This window comes from Toxotes jaculatrix, chromosome 18, assembly GCF_017976425.1.
Source record: "Toxotes jaculatrix isolate fToxJac2 chromosome 18, fToxJac2.pri, whole genome shotgun sequence".
Classification (NCBI taxonomy): Eukaryota; Metazoa; Chordata; class Actinopteri; family Toxotidae; genus Toxotes; species Toxotes jaculatrix.
Genome location: NC_054411.1, coordinates 14,075,705 through 14,093,177, shown reverse-complemented (window position 1 = coordinate 14,093,177; position 17,473 = coordinate 14,075,705). Strand labels below are relative to the sequence as shown.

Below are 17,473 nucleotides of genomic sequence, written 5' to 3'. Positions count from 1 at the left end.
CGGTAACAGGAATTACCAGGCTGACCGAAGTAGGGGACTGCATGAAGTTCTGTGTACCAGGTCCCGAGGCAAACTGCTCAGGTGCAGAGGAGGCATTAGAAAACTTTGATGCTGCTTTCTTCACCCAAAGCCTGGATAAGTTTAGGAGGAGAGCGGTCTTGGTTGATTTGTTTTTCTTTTTTTTAACTGTTGTTTCTTCTTGAGGTTTTTTTTTTTTGGCTCCAGACCATGGCTCTGTCCCAGGTACAGTGCCTTGACGATAACCATGTGAACCCTCGGATACACGAGTCCAAACCGGAGTTTTTCTACTGCGAAGACCAGCGGCTGGCGCTGGAGGCTCTGCTGCGGCATGGTCGCGAAGCGTTTGTCAAGTACCTGCAGGACCGAGGCCTACGGGGCTTCCTGTCAGACCCGGAGCTGGAAAGTCTCGCCGGCGCGGTGGAGCCCTATGACCCCGGCTTGGAGCTCTTCCCTGGGAATGCGGAGGACGGCGAGCCCCCGCTGTCACTGCATTACTGGCCCGAGCTGTCGGACACATCCATACCCCAGATGGACCTGGGCTGGCCGGACAGCGATGCTTACCGGGGGGTGACGCGCACCACCGTTTACACGCAGCCGCCGCTAGATGGTCAGACGCACGTCAAAGAGATTGTCAGAAAAATGATTGCGCAGGCGCAAAAGGTGCGTTGGGCCGCTGGTAATAGACAAATTCATAGACTTGGTTATTGTATATTAACAATACCCGGTCAGTTTACTAATCATATCTTACTTTCTTCACTTATTTTTCACATAAAAATCTAAGGTATAAAAACAATCACATATAATAAATATAGCCTAAGCAGTTTAGGTTGTTTGACCTTATTTGCTGGACTTGTTATGAAATATTAATCTCTGTTTAGCTCTGTCTGCCATTGAAGGCCTGTGGAGTACTTATAAATATTTATGCATCTGTTTCTCTGTGTATCTGTGCTGTATGTGTTCTTTGGCCCTCACGTGTTGCATCAAAACAAGCCGTCCTATCGCACTGTAAGCCCATCCAACTCTTTTTTCAAGTTCCCTTTCATAGCTGTAAAAGTGTCTTGGATGTTGGTTTTCGAGCATTAAAAAAAAACCCTTTCAAGCTTCTTCGATACCCTAATGGCTGCTGAATTTGAGGATTTAGCAAACACTTTTTTCAAAAAGATTAAGAAGATAAACTGGAATGTTGGCAGAGTGTTACCAGGAGCAGCCTTGGCGCTCAGTGAGTATGAGGTCAGAGTACAGACTACAGACCAAATGAGACAATCAGGAGTAAAGTGCAACTTGCTTTATCAGGGAACTGAGTGATGTGCCGTGCACTGTAACTGTCCCAGCAACATAGGAGCATTATGCTGGATATTTGCATGAGGATGTGCACAGGGTGCACGGGCATGAGTGTGTGCTTCTCTGTGTTCATGCAGCTGACTCATCTGAAGGCACAAGTTTATGACATGTTTTATTTCGCAGCAGATGTTCTCAGTGGCATGTGTTATTTCGCTGAAATGTCCTATGGGCGTTTTCCTAGAGAGTTTCTGACAGAAAAAAAGATATATAGGTCGTATAAGAGGAAAGCTGGGGGAACATTTCCCAAACTCATTGTCTTGAGAGCTTTCTTTTGCACAGGAAAGTGCGCAATCATATTTTGCTCAAACCTGTGGTACAACTTGAATTGTATTTGTTTTGGCAGAAGAGGCTAAACACTGTATAATGTTTGCATGTACAAGTAGAGTCACAGTAACGTCAGGCCTCTGGCTTGATCCTGCTGCATTGTGATACGGTGTCTGTGTGTGTGTATGTATGTATTCATTAATTTGCATTCATAAACAATATATGTGTGCCTTTGTACATGTTAGAGTATTTCCTGAATGTGTGAACTCTATCGTGTGTGTCTCCAGGTGATAGCCGTGGTGATGGATGTCTTTACGGATGTTGACATCTTCAGAGATCTGCTAGATGCTGGTTTCAAGAGGAGGGTTTCTGTCTACATCCTGCTGGAACGAACAACGCTACCTCATTTCCTGTCCATGTGTCAGAGGGCCAACATGCACCCCGGACACCTCAAGGTGAGCCCGTATCACCCCTTCTGTCAGGTCATTACAATTTCATGGCAGCCTGGCTGCCAGTAGTTGTTCGGGAATTTACTGTGGACCACATCCTGTAGACATACCAATTAGCCACACATACAAAGTAACCAACCTGTCTAGCTGGCACTGTGTCTTCCTTGAGTGTTTTACTTCATAATTGGCTTGTTACCATAAAAATCAGTAGTTATGAAACAGAATTTGATCATGTATGGACATGTGAAAATGCCACAGTGTTTTCAGTGAAATGGATTCTAAAGATGTAAATCTTGTCATCAACCTGCCAAACCACCATACGTGATTGTTTTCATTCAAGACAGCCAGTACAAACATCTCTGGCTAGGTGTCATTATAAGCGTTTGGTAGGTGGAAGTCAGGCGTTTTACTTGCTTGCCTCAGTTTTGCTGAGTTGGCCTCCTTCCTCTAGGGAGAAAGTTTAGAAAATCCTACATACAGTACAGGCTCCCGATGTGCTTAACTAATTATGTTCAAAGTGATGTTTACTGTTGAGTTTATACTGCGAAGTGAGAAGTGAGGCACTGAAGATACAAGATGCTGTATTTAGGAGACTTTAAGGGATGTCAACAGAAATACATACAGTTTATCAGCACAGGTTATCACCGCGTACGTGTGATGATCCACACACATGCAGAGATATAAAGGAACAGGCACACACACTTTGATGTAACACACACAAACAAAACTGTCGGTTTATGCCTTGGAGTAACTAGAGTGAAGCACAAAGGCAATAACAGTCTGACAGACTTTCAGTACCATCTGGATCTGGATTATAAGCAAAACAGAAAGTGCCACAGTCTCATGTGGCGGTTTGTGCTTTGTAAACATAACCATATGTTTGTACGGCATATGACAGTTACACATGACAAGTGAATGAGGCTGACATTCTCAGGGATGTCTCTTTAATCCTTTGCTCCAAGTTGTTTGCTCCAAAGCAACTCCCTTGCCACTGAGTATTTGCCCATACCATGTGCAAACTTCCCTACAGTAATACAGCTGCACAGTTCACACTTAGCCTAAAGTTGCCATATATTTAAATTATTAAAAATTAAAATATATGATAGCAGAAAATACAGCCTGTGACACGGCTTTCTTCGTTGGTTTCCTGTTCTGATTGTCAGCATGGATCTTTTATTACAGTAAGGTTTGAGCTGAATTTCAGTTCACATGTAGTTTTCACACAACACAAGTAAACCACTCAGGCAGGGCACACTGGAGAAATTCTGTAGAAACATGCAAAGCGGCTGTTATTTTAACACTAACTGACTCTGCTCTATTACATATAGATAGATAGATAGTCGCAACAATTTTATGCATCCCTGTCTTGGTCATATACTGGATGTGTGTTGGGATCTGCTGTTTAAAACACTGAAGGGATTTATTGTGCTGATGAATCCTACGCTGCTTCTGTTTTGATTCAGTGGGGAGCAGTCTCTGGAGCAGAGCTTCTTCTGCCAAAGACAAGTTCATAACTATTTAAACTTTAATTGGTCCTTCAACATGAGTCTCTGAGGTATCCCAGAAATTTTGATAGCCCTGGAGACAGCTGTGATGAGCAGCTAATGCACAATTTCCCCAAGTAACATGTCTGTCAAGGAGTTGAACCTGGGCTGCTGAATGATAGGTTGACTGGCAGGAAGATGAGATGACAGGTGTGACAGCTTGAGTTTTTACTGTGAGCTGTAAGTGACAAGAGGGAGTAGGTGGAGGAGTGGGTAGATAGGATGGGAGGAGGAGCACATGAGTGGTGAGATGAGTTGACGTAGTCAAAGAGTTGCCAGATCCTTCTTTCTCTTCAGTTTTCTAAAGAAGGCTTCTGGGTTTGTTCCACCTCTGTTAATGTGACCAATCAGAGAGATGTGGACTCAGACCTTAGTTTAATTATTTTCACATGGGCAAATCCACATTGTGTCAGTTGGTTGGGAAGGTTGTTCTCTGTTGAGGCTACAGTAAACTTTGTGATTAAAGCTCATTGGCTTGTTGTATTTTCACATAAAATTCTTTGTATGACAGCTTAAGCGTTTGTCATCCACAGCTTAGAGCTAAATACACACAGAGAGAAATGCAATTTACTGATTTTATCTCATCAGTAATCGAAAGGAATGTACTGAGGGAAAGAGAAAGTGAAGGGTGTGACCAAAGTGCGGCGGAAAACCAGTGCCAGACCAGGAGTAATCTGCTGTGTCAAGAAAACTTGGATGTAGAAATGAAAATATATAAAAATTTGGATGTAACTTTTGTTATTCTTGAGATTTATTACATACAGATATTGACACACAACCTTATCTCTGTCCTCTGCACTGACTTCTGGGCTATCCTAAAGAAAGATAAAACAAAACAAAGAAACAAGAAGTGATTCTGAGTGAGAGAACTGAGAAAGACTGGATAGAGAAAGTGTTTAACCTGAGGTACCTTTCATGTGTAATCTCTTATCTGAAACGTTGTTAGAGTTTTTTATGACTGACCACAGCACTATATACTGTACCACCCAGTTATTATCTGTTACTGTCATTGAATATATTGCTGTTGAGCTATTTAGTCACACCTGTAAGCCTGTCAGAGTGGTTGTGTTTACATGTGCACAATGCAGAAAAATAAATAAATAAACAAATAGTTATGTGCATACATGCATACATGCACATAACACAAAGACACTGTACACATGTAAAGAAATGGTATGCAAAGGCTTGGAGAGCAAATATTCTAAAACAAAATTCAAACAACAGAGGACACAGGATCAAATATTAAATCTACATTCTTAACTTTGTGTCACTTGGCAGCCATCAAGCTTTATGGAAACATTTTCAAAAAACAACATACTTTTGCCACCAGCTCAGTCTTTCTGGAGTGGACTGTGGGACTGACCCCTTTGGGACACCAGATTTTAATGTGAGGGAAGTCTGATTTAGAGGTGTTTATTTATTTTATTTTATTTTCATTTCAATATATCTGCTGTGTTTTTTTGACTGAAACAAGCAAATCAGGCAAGTTCCAACAAAGACCCAAAAAGCTGGTCAAGAAAATCTATGAGACTTGTGTAAAGACAAGTCAAAATCAAGACAAGGCAAGACAGAGATTAAGCATCAAAATCCAAGGCAATTAACATGTTGTTGGTTGGTGTTGGCAAGATTTAATCACAACACACTGGATGTGTCATATGTAATTGCTCAGCAGTTTGAAAATGTGGAGCAATTTGCTTAAATTAAGGGTGGGGCATGGAAAATTACTTCTCCTCCTACCTCCATATGGCTATGGGGCTTTTATTAAAAGGTTCAACTTCAGTTTTATGCAGATAGATGCCCTAAATTTATATAGATAGTTCTGTCCTAAGTGGTATCTGTCTGCCTAACTGGTAATACGTTATTGTGAAAATGCTTTGTTAAGCAAAATTATTATGTTAGAGTAGTCTTAAGGGAAGAATATCCACAAGTCTTGAATTTGTGCACCTTTGCAGCTTTTTATTTACATACACCCTGACAGTCAGTCAGTCAATAAATATTCAAAGAGGAAGATAAGACTGTCTCATAAAATCATAAAATTAAAATTGTTCTTTGTACGCTGGATGCAAGATGTTATGAATATTTGTTGTGATTGTCTTTTCCGGGTAATTCTGCTCTTTTCTTGACTTAAAAAAAACAGAATGACACTGTTACAAGATGAAGTACCTGCTGATAATGTTTTACGGCTTTACATTAGTTTTGAATGTGGAGGAGGTATGACAAATATACCATTTGTGTGTGTGTGTGTTTATGTGTTGCAGAACCTTCGTGTTCGCTGCACAGAAGGAGCAGCATTCTACACTCGGTCCTGCACCAAGGTCAGAGGGCAACTGGGACACAGATTCATGTTCATCGATGGGGACAAAGCTGTGTCAGGGTCGTACAGGTTAGTGCACTTTGTGTGTGTGTGTGTGTGTGTGTGTTTGTCAGTGAGAGTGTGAGAAAGATAAAGTAAGAAAGACAGTGACTGAAAGAAACAGATTATCACTGTGTGCTCCACCAATGAGCTTGGACTTCACCGATACAAATACAGAATACATTGTGTCTATGAATGTTCAGTAGCAGTCTACTCTACAAACTAGATAAACTGGTTGTAAATGTATCCAGTGTACAAGAGAAATAAATCCATCTACAGTGCATTTCCTAAGTAACTAGATAGTGACGCATATAGTTTTGGCTCTGTACTTCAGGTTAACCGCTCATACATAGTTCTCCAATTTTAGGCAGCAGAAAGTAAAAGGACAAATGAACATTAACAAAAATGATAAAACAAAAAGTTATCATGTTTAATATTTGATCACTTCATAGTCATCATTTGACATTGCCATAACAACAGCAAATATGCGAGTGTATGCACTGTGAGTAATGAGAAGATACCTGCTGCATTATTTGATTCCTAACCAGAATCTACCTGCCTAGGTCAGTTGTTGCTCTTATATCTTCACTGAAGTGTCATTTGTTGTTTCATATGTTGGTGTAGTTTAATGTAGTCTAACTTTTTATTCGCTGTGTTTTGTATAGTTTCACCTGGATGTCCTCGCGTCTGGACAGAAACCTCATCACCGTGGTTACAGGCCAGGCAGTGGATGCCTTCGACCGGCTATTTCGCTTTCTTTATGTAAACTCCAGCTCTGTTGACCTCCGGCAGGTCGCCACGGAGCCTGAACCTGAGCCGGAGCCCCTCCCACAGCCGGCCACTGTCGCACCTCCTTCTGCTGCTCTTGCTAGGAAACTGTACAACCCCAAATATGCCCTGGTTGCAGCAGTTAACCCCAGTCCAGCCCCATCTTCTGGCCACAGCAGCCCGAAAGAGCCCCAAAATTCAGCGAACCCAGAGGTCCCAGAAACCAAAAAGAAGAGACGGGGGAGAGGTAGTAAAGACACTATTCAAGAGACTCCTCCCCTCCATCCTGGACTTATCAATTTAGAGAAGGCGTGCTTGATCTCATATCTGCCCACCTGGCCAGAGCCTGACCCCCCCAGTGACGTAATTGGGTTCATTAACATTCGGGATGCCAACAAACCAACTCAGGTCCATCTTCAGCGATCTGAGATGTTTGAAACGAGTCAAGCCATCAGGTTTAGAAGTCCATTCAGCATGCCTAAGGAAACCCTGCCAGAGGTTACCCAGCCCAGACAGCTTACTACTGCTAAACATGAGGAGATGAGTAAAGTCCAGCCAACACAAAAGAAAACAAAAGCTGAAAAGTTGGTGGTTGACCGGGTTCAGCCAACACAACTCAATGCAGAGCCTGATGATACCAAAACTAAAGGAGAGGCACCCGAACAAAAATCATCTACCTCTGGGCAAAAGTTTGAACCTGACAAAGACACAACCAAGGCTCTTGACATGGAAAATAAACTGCATTCAAACACACCCACCAACCAAGATGCAAGCCACAACACTACACCTGCACACACACCCTCTCAGTCCAGCAGCAAGACATCCACTCCTAACACTGGGAGGCCTTTATACACCACACAAACTGTTACTACACACAGCTCTGAACCACAGTCCCTCCCAGGATCATACACTACAAAAGAAGCAGAGTCTAGTTTAAACACACAAAGTGCTGTTGTGGACAGGACGCACACCCTGGAGTTGAGTGCCCCCACTGACTCAAACTCAGACTCTGACCAACATACACAAACAAAGACAGAGCTGCCACAGACAGATTCACACACACAGGCTGTTCAAACACAGCAACACAACTCCTCTGAGATGACTCCTAACATCCAGACTCCCACCATCCACAGCCACATTTCCACCTCCGCTACTTCTGCCACGCGCCCTCAGTCTGCCAGTTCCACCTCTCTTTCTGAGAAAAACCACACTGCTCTTCCTACAGTGCACTCAAGGATAGCTACCAATGTTTGCACTTCTGCGCCCTCCACCAGCTGCTCCTCTTCCGTTCCTCCTATCTCTTCTTCTACAGTTCTAAATCCTCCCCTCCCTCCGTCCTCTGCTCCCTCTTCCTTGATCTCAACTCCTCCCATCCCTAAACCTCGTACTGTCCAGCTGGTTATCAGAGACGACGGCACCAGCAGCTGCCTGAAGCTGCCAGAGATCAGTGTTGTCAGGAGACCTGAAAGCCTGGCCAGCATGGGGCCTCCAGTGGTCCACAGTAAGCCTGATGTTGTAGCAAATGTTGCACAGACACCGCCAGAAAAAGAGCCAGAGACTGTCCCACAGCTGCAAAACAACAGTGGAAGCAAAACAGAAGCTCAAAAAGACACTGAGAACACAGGAAATCCCGAAGAAGCTCCTCAGCAAAAGCAGAATGTGACAGTTGGACTTCATGATGACAGAGCAGCAACGCAATCGGCCGCTGGAACCAAAACACAAGCCCAGTCAGATGTTTTCATTACTGATGCACCAAAGGAAGATAGTGTGAATATTCAAGAAATAAATCCAAAAGAAGTTGAGCCCAAGAGTTTGACATCAACAGACTGTAAAATAACCCCAAAGACAGAGACAGACTGTGTAGCCACAGTACAGACAGACACCAAGGCTGAAGAAGAAACACTTATAGACAGTGAGTTTGCTCAAGTGTCAAATGAAAAAAGAGAAAATGTGATAGAGAGCAAAGCATACCTTGCAAAAGCACGTGAACCTCAGAGAATATCCTATTGTGAATTGAATACAGCTGATTTAGATGTGTTAGAGACTGTAGACTCTTTAAAAGCTTCAACACACTCACACTCTGTTTCTGCCACAACAAACTCACACACATCCAGAGACCGTGGTGATGACAGTACCCAAAGTCAGCAAGGTAACACAAGTGTCATATCAGCACACCACACTGACAGTAAGCCGAGTACAGCAAAACATAACGCACACATCAGTGTCACCTCTCAACAATCAACCAACCAACAGACGACCAAAGCATGGGGAGGCTCACACGCTCCTGAAAGACCCCTGCGCTTACATCTCTCGGACACACACACGCCAGACTTGCGCTCTCCGACTGCTGAGCGAGAATCACGGGCCCTTGCTGCTCTGGCACGCACTCCAACTCCAGACGGATTTCTTCCACGCACGCCCACCCCAGACTCAAGAATGCACACTCCAGACTCACGGCCGTACACTCCAGACTTTCGTACGCCTACACCAGACATTAGTGATGGGTATATTTCACCGAGGGAGGACTCCACCACCTCGGAGGAGTATTTTGAATGTAGCGACTCTCCTTTCCATGACCCTGTTTTTGACCGAGCACCTTTTCGCAACCACGGGGCGACAGTGGATCACGATAGCTTCACAAACACAAATACCCCAAATGCTACAACCATTACCACCATTGCCGCTAGTCCTGCATACATAAATAATACCACTCCTTCTAATACGTTAGGCACTACAGACAAGAATACCTCTAGCAGTGAAACACAGAGTTTGTCTGGGCCTGCAAGAGTCTCCACCTCATCTTCTTTACTTGAGAAATCAAAAATGGGGGAGGAGAAGGAAGCCACAAATGAAGAAAATGGGGGAGAAGAGGATCAAAAGGGGAGGAAGCCAAGTGTAGCAGAGAGAAAGACAGAGCGAGACTCCCAGGGGACAGAGAGAAGGGGAAGCGATGTAGCTAAGAGAACAGCAGACCATCTTAAACAGGCTAAAGAATTGGCAGAGATGGTAGAAAAAGACAAGGAGGCCCAATCCCAAACGCCTAAAAGAAAACGGGCGCTAAACCAATCAGCAGCAGAGAGACTGGTTGATGGAGGAGCGACTCCAGGAGAGTCGACCAATAAGGCAACAGATGCAAAGCGCCTGTCCACTGGTGATCTTAAGCCAGAGAAGGTTCCTTCTGGCAGAGAGAGACCAGACAAAGAGAAAGTAGTGGACAAGGTAACATTAAGACCCAGCGCTGTGGACAGGAAAGACAGGCCCCCGTCAACCAGAGAGACTGAGGGACAGAAGGTATGAACAGTAAGACGGCAGACGTTTTCATCCTTATTTTCAAAATAATTCTCCACATCCAGCAAAAAAAAAAGAACTTTTAAAGGCACCATGCATCATTTGTACTTTTTAATTTTCTAAACACTTTGCAGTATTCTGTTCAACGTACACCAGTGACGTAAAGGGGTAAGCACAGTTCACAATTTATCCACTTTTTTAGAGGACATGCTGTACATCTTTACAACAATATATAATTAAAAAGAAAAGTAATATCAAACTGTTGGTGTCTCTTTGATAAACCACTCTATCTCAATCTTAACATTTATTTGAGTGATAAGCGTAGTTTTGTCTAGCTTTAACATTTTTAAACAACAGAAACTCTCTCCATCCACAGGTTGTTCTGATTTTCTCACTCCATCATACTAAAGGACATGAACTTAAGATACTGATTCACTAATTATCAAACTTGCCCTTTAATGGCCCATGTTTGAATTATCTAATGTTTAAAATGAACCATGAAAATTTGCATGTCATAAGGGACACGTTTGGTTTTTTTTATATATCATTTAAATCAGATTTTCTCATTAAGATTTAATTGTGAATTCCATAAATATTCATTACTTTTTGACTCATACCAGGCTTTGCTTCACTGTATATACCCAAATGGCATTAATGTGCTGAATAGATCAAGCCAATACGATATCTTCAGCAGGCTGGTACAAAATGAAATGACCCTGCTGCGAAACTTATGACTTCTCACTGAGGTGTTACAGTTATTAGCTCAGATCTGTTGGTGCTCAGTCAGCTTCAAAGCTGACTGACTGACTCTGTCAAATATTTAACAATGTCAATGTGTGTGTGTGTTTAAATGGTCTTTTGGAACTAAAAATCTATCTATCTGTGATCTATCTGTGTATGAGCTACACAATACAAGCTCAGCATTTCTGTTCTCTGTGTGTGCGTGTGTGTTGAGGTCTTTTGAGTATGCACCAGCAGAGCGTCACTAAGCTAAAACACATGACACTTGTTCATTATTGAACAAGGAGACTGTGTGAATTAAAGTGACATACTTTTAATGAAGCGGCACACACGCTCACACCGATGTAATATTAATGAATCTGTAAAAGATTGATAGTTTCACGTCTAACTCACTCACCGTCGGCCTGAGTCTTCACTTCTTATCTAACAATAGTCAGCTCAAGCCAGTGAGGTGTTGCTGGCATGTTTTAACTTGGTTCAGTCATGTAATATTAACAAAAGTGACATTAAAACAGAGCTCACACTTGCACCCATGTACCTCTCTTTTCCATTTGCAACAAAGCTTTTATGTCACTGAGCGATGCATTTGTGAGCGGACAAATTTCACACTGAATTGTAGATAAGTTGCAAGCACTTCAACATCCCAGTTAAATGTATAGATATTATACATCTTCTCTTCTCTTCTCTTCTCTTCTCTTCTCTTCTCTTCTCTTCTCTTCTCTTCTCTTCTCTTCTCTTCTCTTCTCTTCTCAGGACAGCAGGGCGACCTCCCCTTCCCGACCAAATAGACTCCCTCGACCCCTCTCAGCCACCCAGCTTTTGGGGGCTCGTCCCTGGGGAAACCGTCAACCGAACCACACAGAAAGCAAGGTGCTCCATGGTAGTTTCCAGGTCTTGGATAATACTTCATCTCTTCGGAGACCTCCATCCAAGCCACCTCCTCCACTGTCAGCAGGTGGTGTCAGGTCTGCAGCTGGGCAGAAGCAGGTTGAGGTCTCCCACAGCCAGCAGAGTCTCCTTTCTCGACAGCCTCTAGCGGCACAGAGCAAGGCGAGACTCGGGCAGTCACAGAATCAACATCCTTACCCGAAACCCCAGGCCTCCTTTCTCCACACGCACTCAAACATGCAGTCGCAGCTCCGTCCTCGTTCCCAGAGCCAGACGGCATCAGTGCGGGAGGCAAACAGACAGGAAGAAGGAAGGGCTCCATTTACCTTGACCTTTAGCAGGCTGTACAGCCTTAAAGACCTGAAGGATAAGATGAGCAAGCTGCCAGCGCAGAGCAAGAGAGGCAGCACCAGCCCTCCGGTACAAGGACGCAAGAGTACAAGCTAGTGTGGTCGTCTTCTGAAAAAAAAAAAAAACAAAAAAAAAACAGCAGGCCTGGCATCATTTAGTTACTGTAACACCTCAAGCCAGAGGAATGACAGGTTATATAATAAATTAAAATAGAAAAACTGGCTCCTTTCACCTTCAAGAAGAAGCTTATAAAATCAGAATTTGACCCAGAATGTGCACTGCGAAATTAATGCCACAGAAGGTTTTTACAACATCTCTCCTGTTAACACAGCAAAGACTTGCCAGTGCTCCACTGTTTTTTTTTTCACTCTAGTGTTACTTCTTGCTGGTGGCTTTAGTGAACATGTGAACGTGTGAACTTTGAACTGTGACTCTCTACTTGCGGGATTGACCTGCTCCTATGTCGTCCGATGGTGGACGCACTTTAAGTTGTATTTCAAGTGGACGGTTTTCATTATGAAACCACTCCTCCGCTTTCTCATTTCTAGAGACATCTACTCGTGTGCCTTCATCTCAAACTTTTGAGATTCTTCTCATGTTGAAAATCCAGCTGCCTTTAATGTCACCAAAGGCCTGGACATCTGGAGTTGAACCATAGCTGCATCACCGAAATTATTACGACTCAGACCCCACCAAAAGTGGTTTGTGTCCAGTTTTCTTGTTCCTTTTTTTCTCCCACTTGGACTCACTTATCAAATACAAAATCCACCAAAACACCAAGAACACCTGTAAAGCATGAATACACCCAAAAGTTTTACATCAGGTCTGTTACACACTGCACATTAAAGAGGCGACTTTCATCTAGTTCAGCTGTACATACAGTTTACTGTGTATCAAGCAAAATGCAAAGGGGTTACTTCCTGGATCAACTGCAATGTACTGAACTGAACTGTTGTACTAAATTAACCACTGAACCAAGTAGCACTGGGAATTACCTCAGTGACTGTGAATTCAGGATTGGTCTTTCCATTACACTATATAAGAGACTGCATTTTAATCAAAATGCACATTAATAGAGTTTAAAAAGGGTACCATCACATGTTTGATTGAGATTTTTTAACATGAAAATGTACACACTTGTGTATTTATAGGCGTACTGTATTTTGTGTGACACTGAACAATACTTAAAACTACTGAATGTCACAGACTGCCTCTTTAAACATGGTGTTACAGATTTACTCTTGTCCACCACTTTACATTCTGTGAGCGGACAGCAGTGAATGTTCAGACGGCTGACATCATGACAGGTAAACACAAGCAGAAAAAACTGTTTATATTGTGTTTGTATGGGTTGAATGAGAGCATTTGTCCCACATTTGTATTATAATAAGCCAAGTGTTTCCTCTTCTCTGCGTCTGTATATTCAAAAAAGTGTTTTTCAAGGTTAATTTGAATGTTAAAACTGTTAATGCAAAACGCTGTCTCATTGATTTTTGATGTCTCAGACCTTTATTTTGGCTATTTTGTATTCTTCCATTGTGTGCTGCACATTGCACGACTAAAGGATTCAGGTTATTGATTTATTCTTTGTTTACACCAAATCCCATTTACATTCAAAATGCTTTTTGGCTGGAAGACAAAGTCACAGCGACTGTGCCCAAAACAAAGCATAAGTTATGAGACAAGTGCCGTAAGCACCACACAGGACGGGCTTGTTACTCTGAAGACGGACACAGATGCCCTGCAGATTCTGACAAGTGTACAAGATGGTGCCCTTGACTTTCTTTGAATGAAAATTGGAGCGTTGCTATTTGCAGGACAAATGAACTCATTGACGACATCAAGGAAATTTACATAAGTCACATGTTGTCAGACAGTAAAAACAACTGACAAAGTGAAAGACAAGTAAAGCTGCAGTCTGTTGTATTATTATGGGAGACAGAGAATTTGTATGTGCACTTGCTGAATGTTTGTTTGTGTCTTTACTTCTAGCTTTATACGACTGTTGTGAATCCCTGCATCACTGTTTGGGTCTGTGCATGCTTAAACTCCGTGCACAGTTTTAGGATATGTTTCAAAATCTTTTTTTTTTTCTACTTTGCGCTAATTTTATGAGTGTAAAGTTTTTATATAAAATATAGATTATGAAGCATGGCTGGCTGCTTTTTGGAGCTGCGAAAGGCTGCACTGCATGCTGACTGAGATATTTCTAACCTGACATCATGCAGACTGAGCAGAAGACAAGAGGAAGTACTCCCTTCAGTTCTGTGAAGTCAGAAAAAAACCAAGCATAGGTACTGTACAGTCTCACGACACCTCTGCGGTTTTGGAAGCTCCTGTCATCTTTCACAGCGCGTTGCATTCTGCAAATATCAGCTATAATCTATGTCAGACATGGTTGTGGGTTGTCACGAAATTTTTCAATAGCAAATAGTGATCTGAAAATGATCCCAGAGGAGATCTTTTTTTATCAGGTGCCACCAATGAAATATGAAGGGAGGATCACGTGAAAATCTGAGGCTGGGGTGTGGTGATCTATAGCTGATTTTCGCAGTGACAGAACTTGTGTTTAATCTGACAGACATGATTTGAAAAAAAAAGTCTTTCTGCGCAGTACGCCCTCATTGCGTTCATGCAGTCACTGCGTTCATGCAGTGACAAGTGATGGCCGATTGACTCACCTCAATTTGCATATTTAGGTAATGAGAAAATGAGAGATCTCTTTATTGCAGGGTAGGATGCTGTGAAAAACACGCTGTCAATATGGTTCAGGTGTATTACAGGGGTTAGATAAAATCATTTAACAGCTCATCGTTACAAATGCTGCTACAAAGGTGATTTATATTTGGTTTAATATGAATTAGCAGAATTTGTCAGCTGTAACAGAGGTGACAAAAATTGTGTGCAAACTGTACTGACAAAGAATTGAGGGGTTATTATGATTTTGTCGCCCTATCCTGGATATGAGACACTGGAACTATGTATACTATGGCCAAAAATTCATAGTCACATAGACTGGGGATGAAGTATGCTTTATGAATAGTTTTCTGGGTCACACATCCAGATTTAGAATGAGTCAGACACACACACACACTCATATCACACAAGGAGGATGTGGGGTGGGAGGGGGGGAGAAGAGCAGTGATTGAGATGCAGAAAGCAGAGAGTGAAAGAGAGAGAAAAACAGAAAATCCCTCCTTATCGGAACTGACTGAGAGGCAGAAAGAAACTGTAAAATGAAACAAGAGGCAGAGAAAGATGGAGAGACAGTAAGAGACACAGGAACATGAAGTCTGCAAAACACACGTTCAGTCGTTCATAGTACGATCGAGCTAGTCGAGTCACCTGAGTAAATACTTGTGGGCTAACGATAATTGAATTTTTCCTTATTGTGTCTCACAGTGCTTGGGGTCAACTGTGTGTGGCAGTCAGCCCCAAGTCCTTTGATTCCTGCCAAAGAGGTAAATCTTGAAATTTAATTAAATAAATTTCGAGTTTCACTTACAAAAAAAAGTTAGTAGTTTTTGTTTGATGAAGTGAGTATTTACGGCAGTAGGACTGTGTATGAGGGACTGACTCCAAACAGACTACAGCTGTACCCATGTTTATGAAAATGAAGGAACACCTCATAGTTCATTATAGGTCTTTGCATGGGATTGTTGACAGCAAAAGAAATATAGAACATGGCTGAAGAGATTTAATCAACAGCTGCAGAACAAAGACAGAACATTTTTGGATTGTTGAATATTCTGTCAAGTCCCATGTTACTTCTGTGGGTATGCTTTCATGTCTTGGGATTGTGTTTACTGCTTAGCGTTATCTCCACTGCAGCCAGAAAATTCTTATCTGAGCAGGAAGGCGGAGCCTGGATGGTATTTAGACGGGACAGGCAAGCAGCAACCCAAACAACAGAACGCCATCTGTGATGTGAACACGTATCAGACACAGGTGACCTGTTTGGTCCAACCTGTACAGTCAGCGAGCTGTGCAGTGAACTGGGTGCCAACACTCTGCAAGATTTCATTACCTCTCCACTCATCTCAAACATCATGCAAATCTCTTTACCAGTGAAACACACACACACCCACATCCACACACATTAGCCTTCAGGGTAGTTTTCTCATGACTGTTTTATTTTTGTGGATGATTGGACGCTATGATAGCAGTAGCTCATACTCGGAATAGCACACCATACATGCACACACTCAAATTTAAATAGAAACCATCCCCTCTCCCTCAGGCCATCTATATGGAGATGAGAGACTTGGTTACTAAGCAGACACACACACATACACACACTCAGATACAAACACAAAGTGCCACATAGGGCTCATCGTAACATCATCCATTCAGCTGAGCCCTCCAAGCTCATCATAAATGATAATGCCAGACTTCCACTCAGCCTCAGGGGTCGCAATACAGACAAGGATGACACAATGGGCTCCCTCTCTCTCTATATCTCTCTCTCCCTCTCTCTCTCTCTCTCTCTCTCTCTCTCTCTCTCTCTCTCTCTCTCTCCCTCTCTCTCTCTCTCTCACACACAAAGCTGTGACTCAGCCCTCTTTTGAATCTCTCTTCTTTGTGGATAGCCCTGTGGGTCCTTCAGCTGCTGAGCACCTCACACACACACATGCGGACATATAGATGTAAACACAGACATTGGTTACCTTGTAGATGCACAGAAATTGGAGAGATATATGAGTGTGTATATGCATATGTGTCGCTGGTGGTGGTGTGGGTGTAGGTGGACTGGGAGTGTAGTCAACAATTTCCAACACATGACATGAGTCATCCTTTAATTAGTGTGTTTCCATGCTCTGTCCTCTGGGTAATGAAGTGTCCCATTAGCCTGTTTGGACTAGATTAAAGACACTTGTCTGATGGAAGATGAAGACATTAAGTATCATGCTCACTTTTTTTTAAACTTTACTGTCCGTACTGTCCATACCTAAATATGGATAGTAAGTCTGCATGAATGTGTAGGAAATGTAAAGCTGCTGTCCTATAAACAGCTGGAGAAAAGTTCATTTTATGGCGTCTGAGTGGGAGCAAGTATTTGTGATCCCTCACTGACTTTATTGCCAGTTATCAGAGGACAGAGGCTTCACTATGAGGAGCTGGGGGTATTGTCATGCAAATTTAGTATGTGAAAGATATAAATCCAATGTGGGCCAAAATGTTGCAGTACAAAGCTGGTGGTGACTGCAATGCATAATTCTTTACGCCATAGTTTTACAATTTTTTAAGAGTATATGTTTGCTGTTTTTAATAATGTGATGATGAAATGTTGATAATGTCTTTCTTTTGTGTCACTTTTTACTTCATAAGCAAAGAAATTCGGGGCTCAGTGAATGCATGACTATGTGCTGTTTGCTTTCATGATTCACAAGGTATGTCACATCAACCCAAACGTGTACATATAAACATGTAAAAACCCACTTACAGACAGCTTGCAGTGGACAAAG

At 42.5% G+C, this 17,473-nt stretch overlaps 1 protein-coding gene across 2 annotated transcripts; it reads left to right on the top strand.

Moving 5' to 3' along the window:
* The first annotated feature begins 228 nt into the window (after positions 1-228).
* LOC121199094 (mucin-17-like) lies at positions 229-12,183 on the top strand. 2 transcript variants are annotated; one of them, XM_041063566.1, is made up of 6 exons: positions 229-681; positions 1,914-2,081; positions 5,878-6,002; positions 6,638-10,031; positions 10,163-10,196; positions 11,523-11,643. In XM_041063566.1, exons 1-5 carry the CDS (start codon positions 229-231, stop codon positions 10,190-10,192), a joined length of 4,170 nt encoding a protein of 1,389 aa, XP_040919500.1. In that variant the 3' UTR covers positions 10,193-10,196; positions 11,523-11,643. The 2 variants fall into 2 exon arrangements, with proteins under 2 accessions (XP_040919500.1, XP_040919499.1); XM_041063565.1 differs by lacking the exon at positions 10,163-10,196 and having other exon boundaries at positions 11,523-12,183.
* The last annotated feature ends 5,290 nt before the right edge of the window (positions 12,184-17,473 follow it).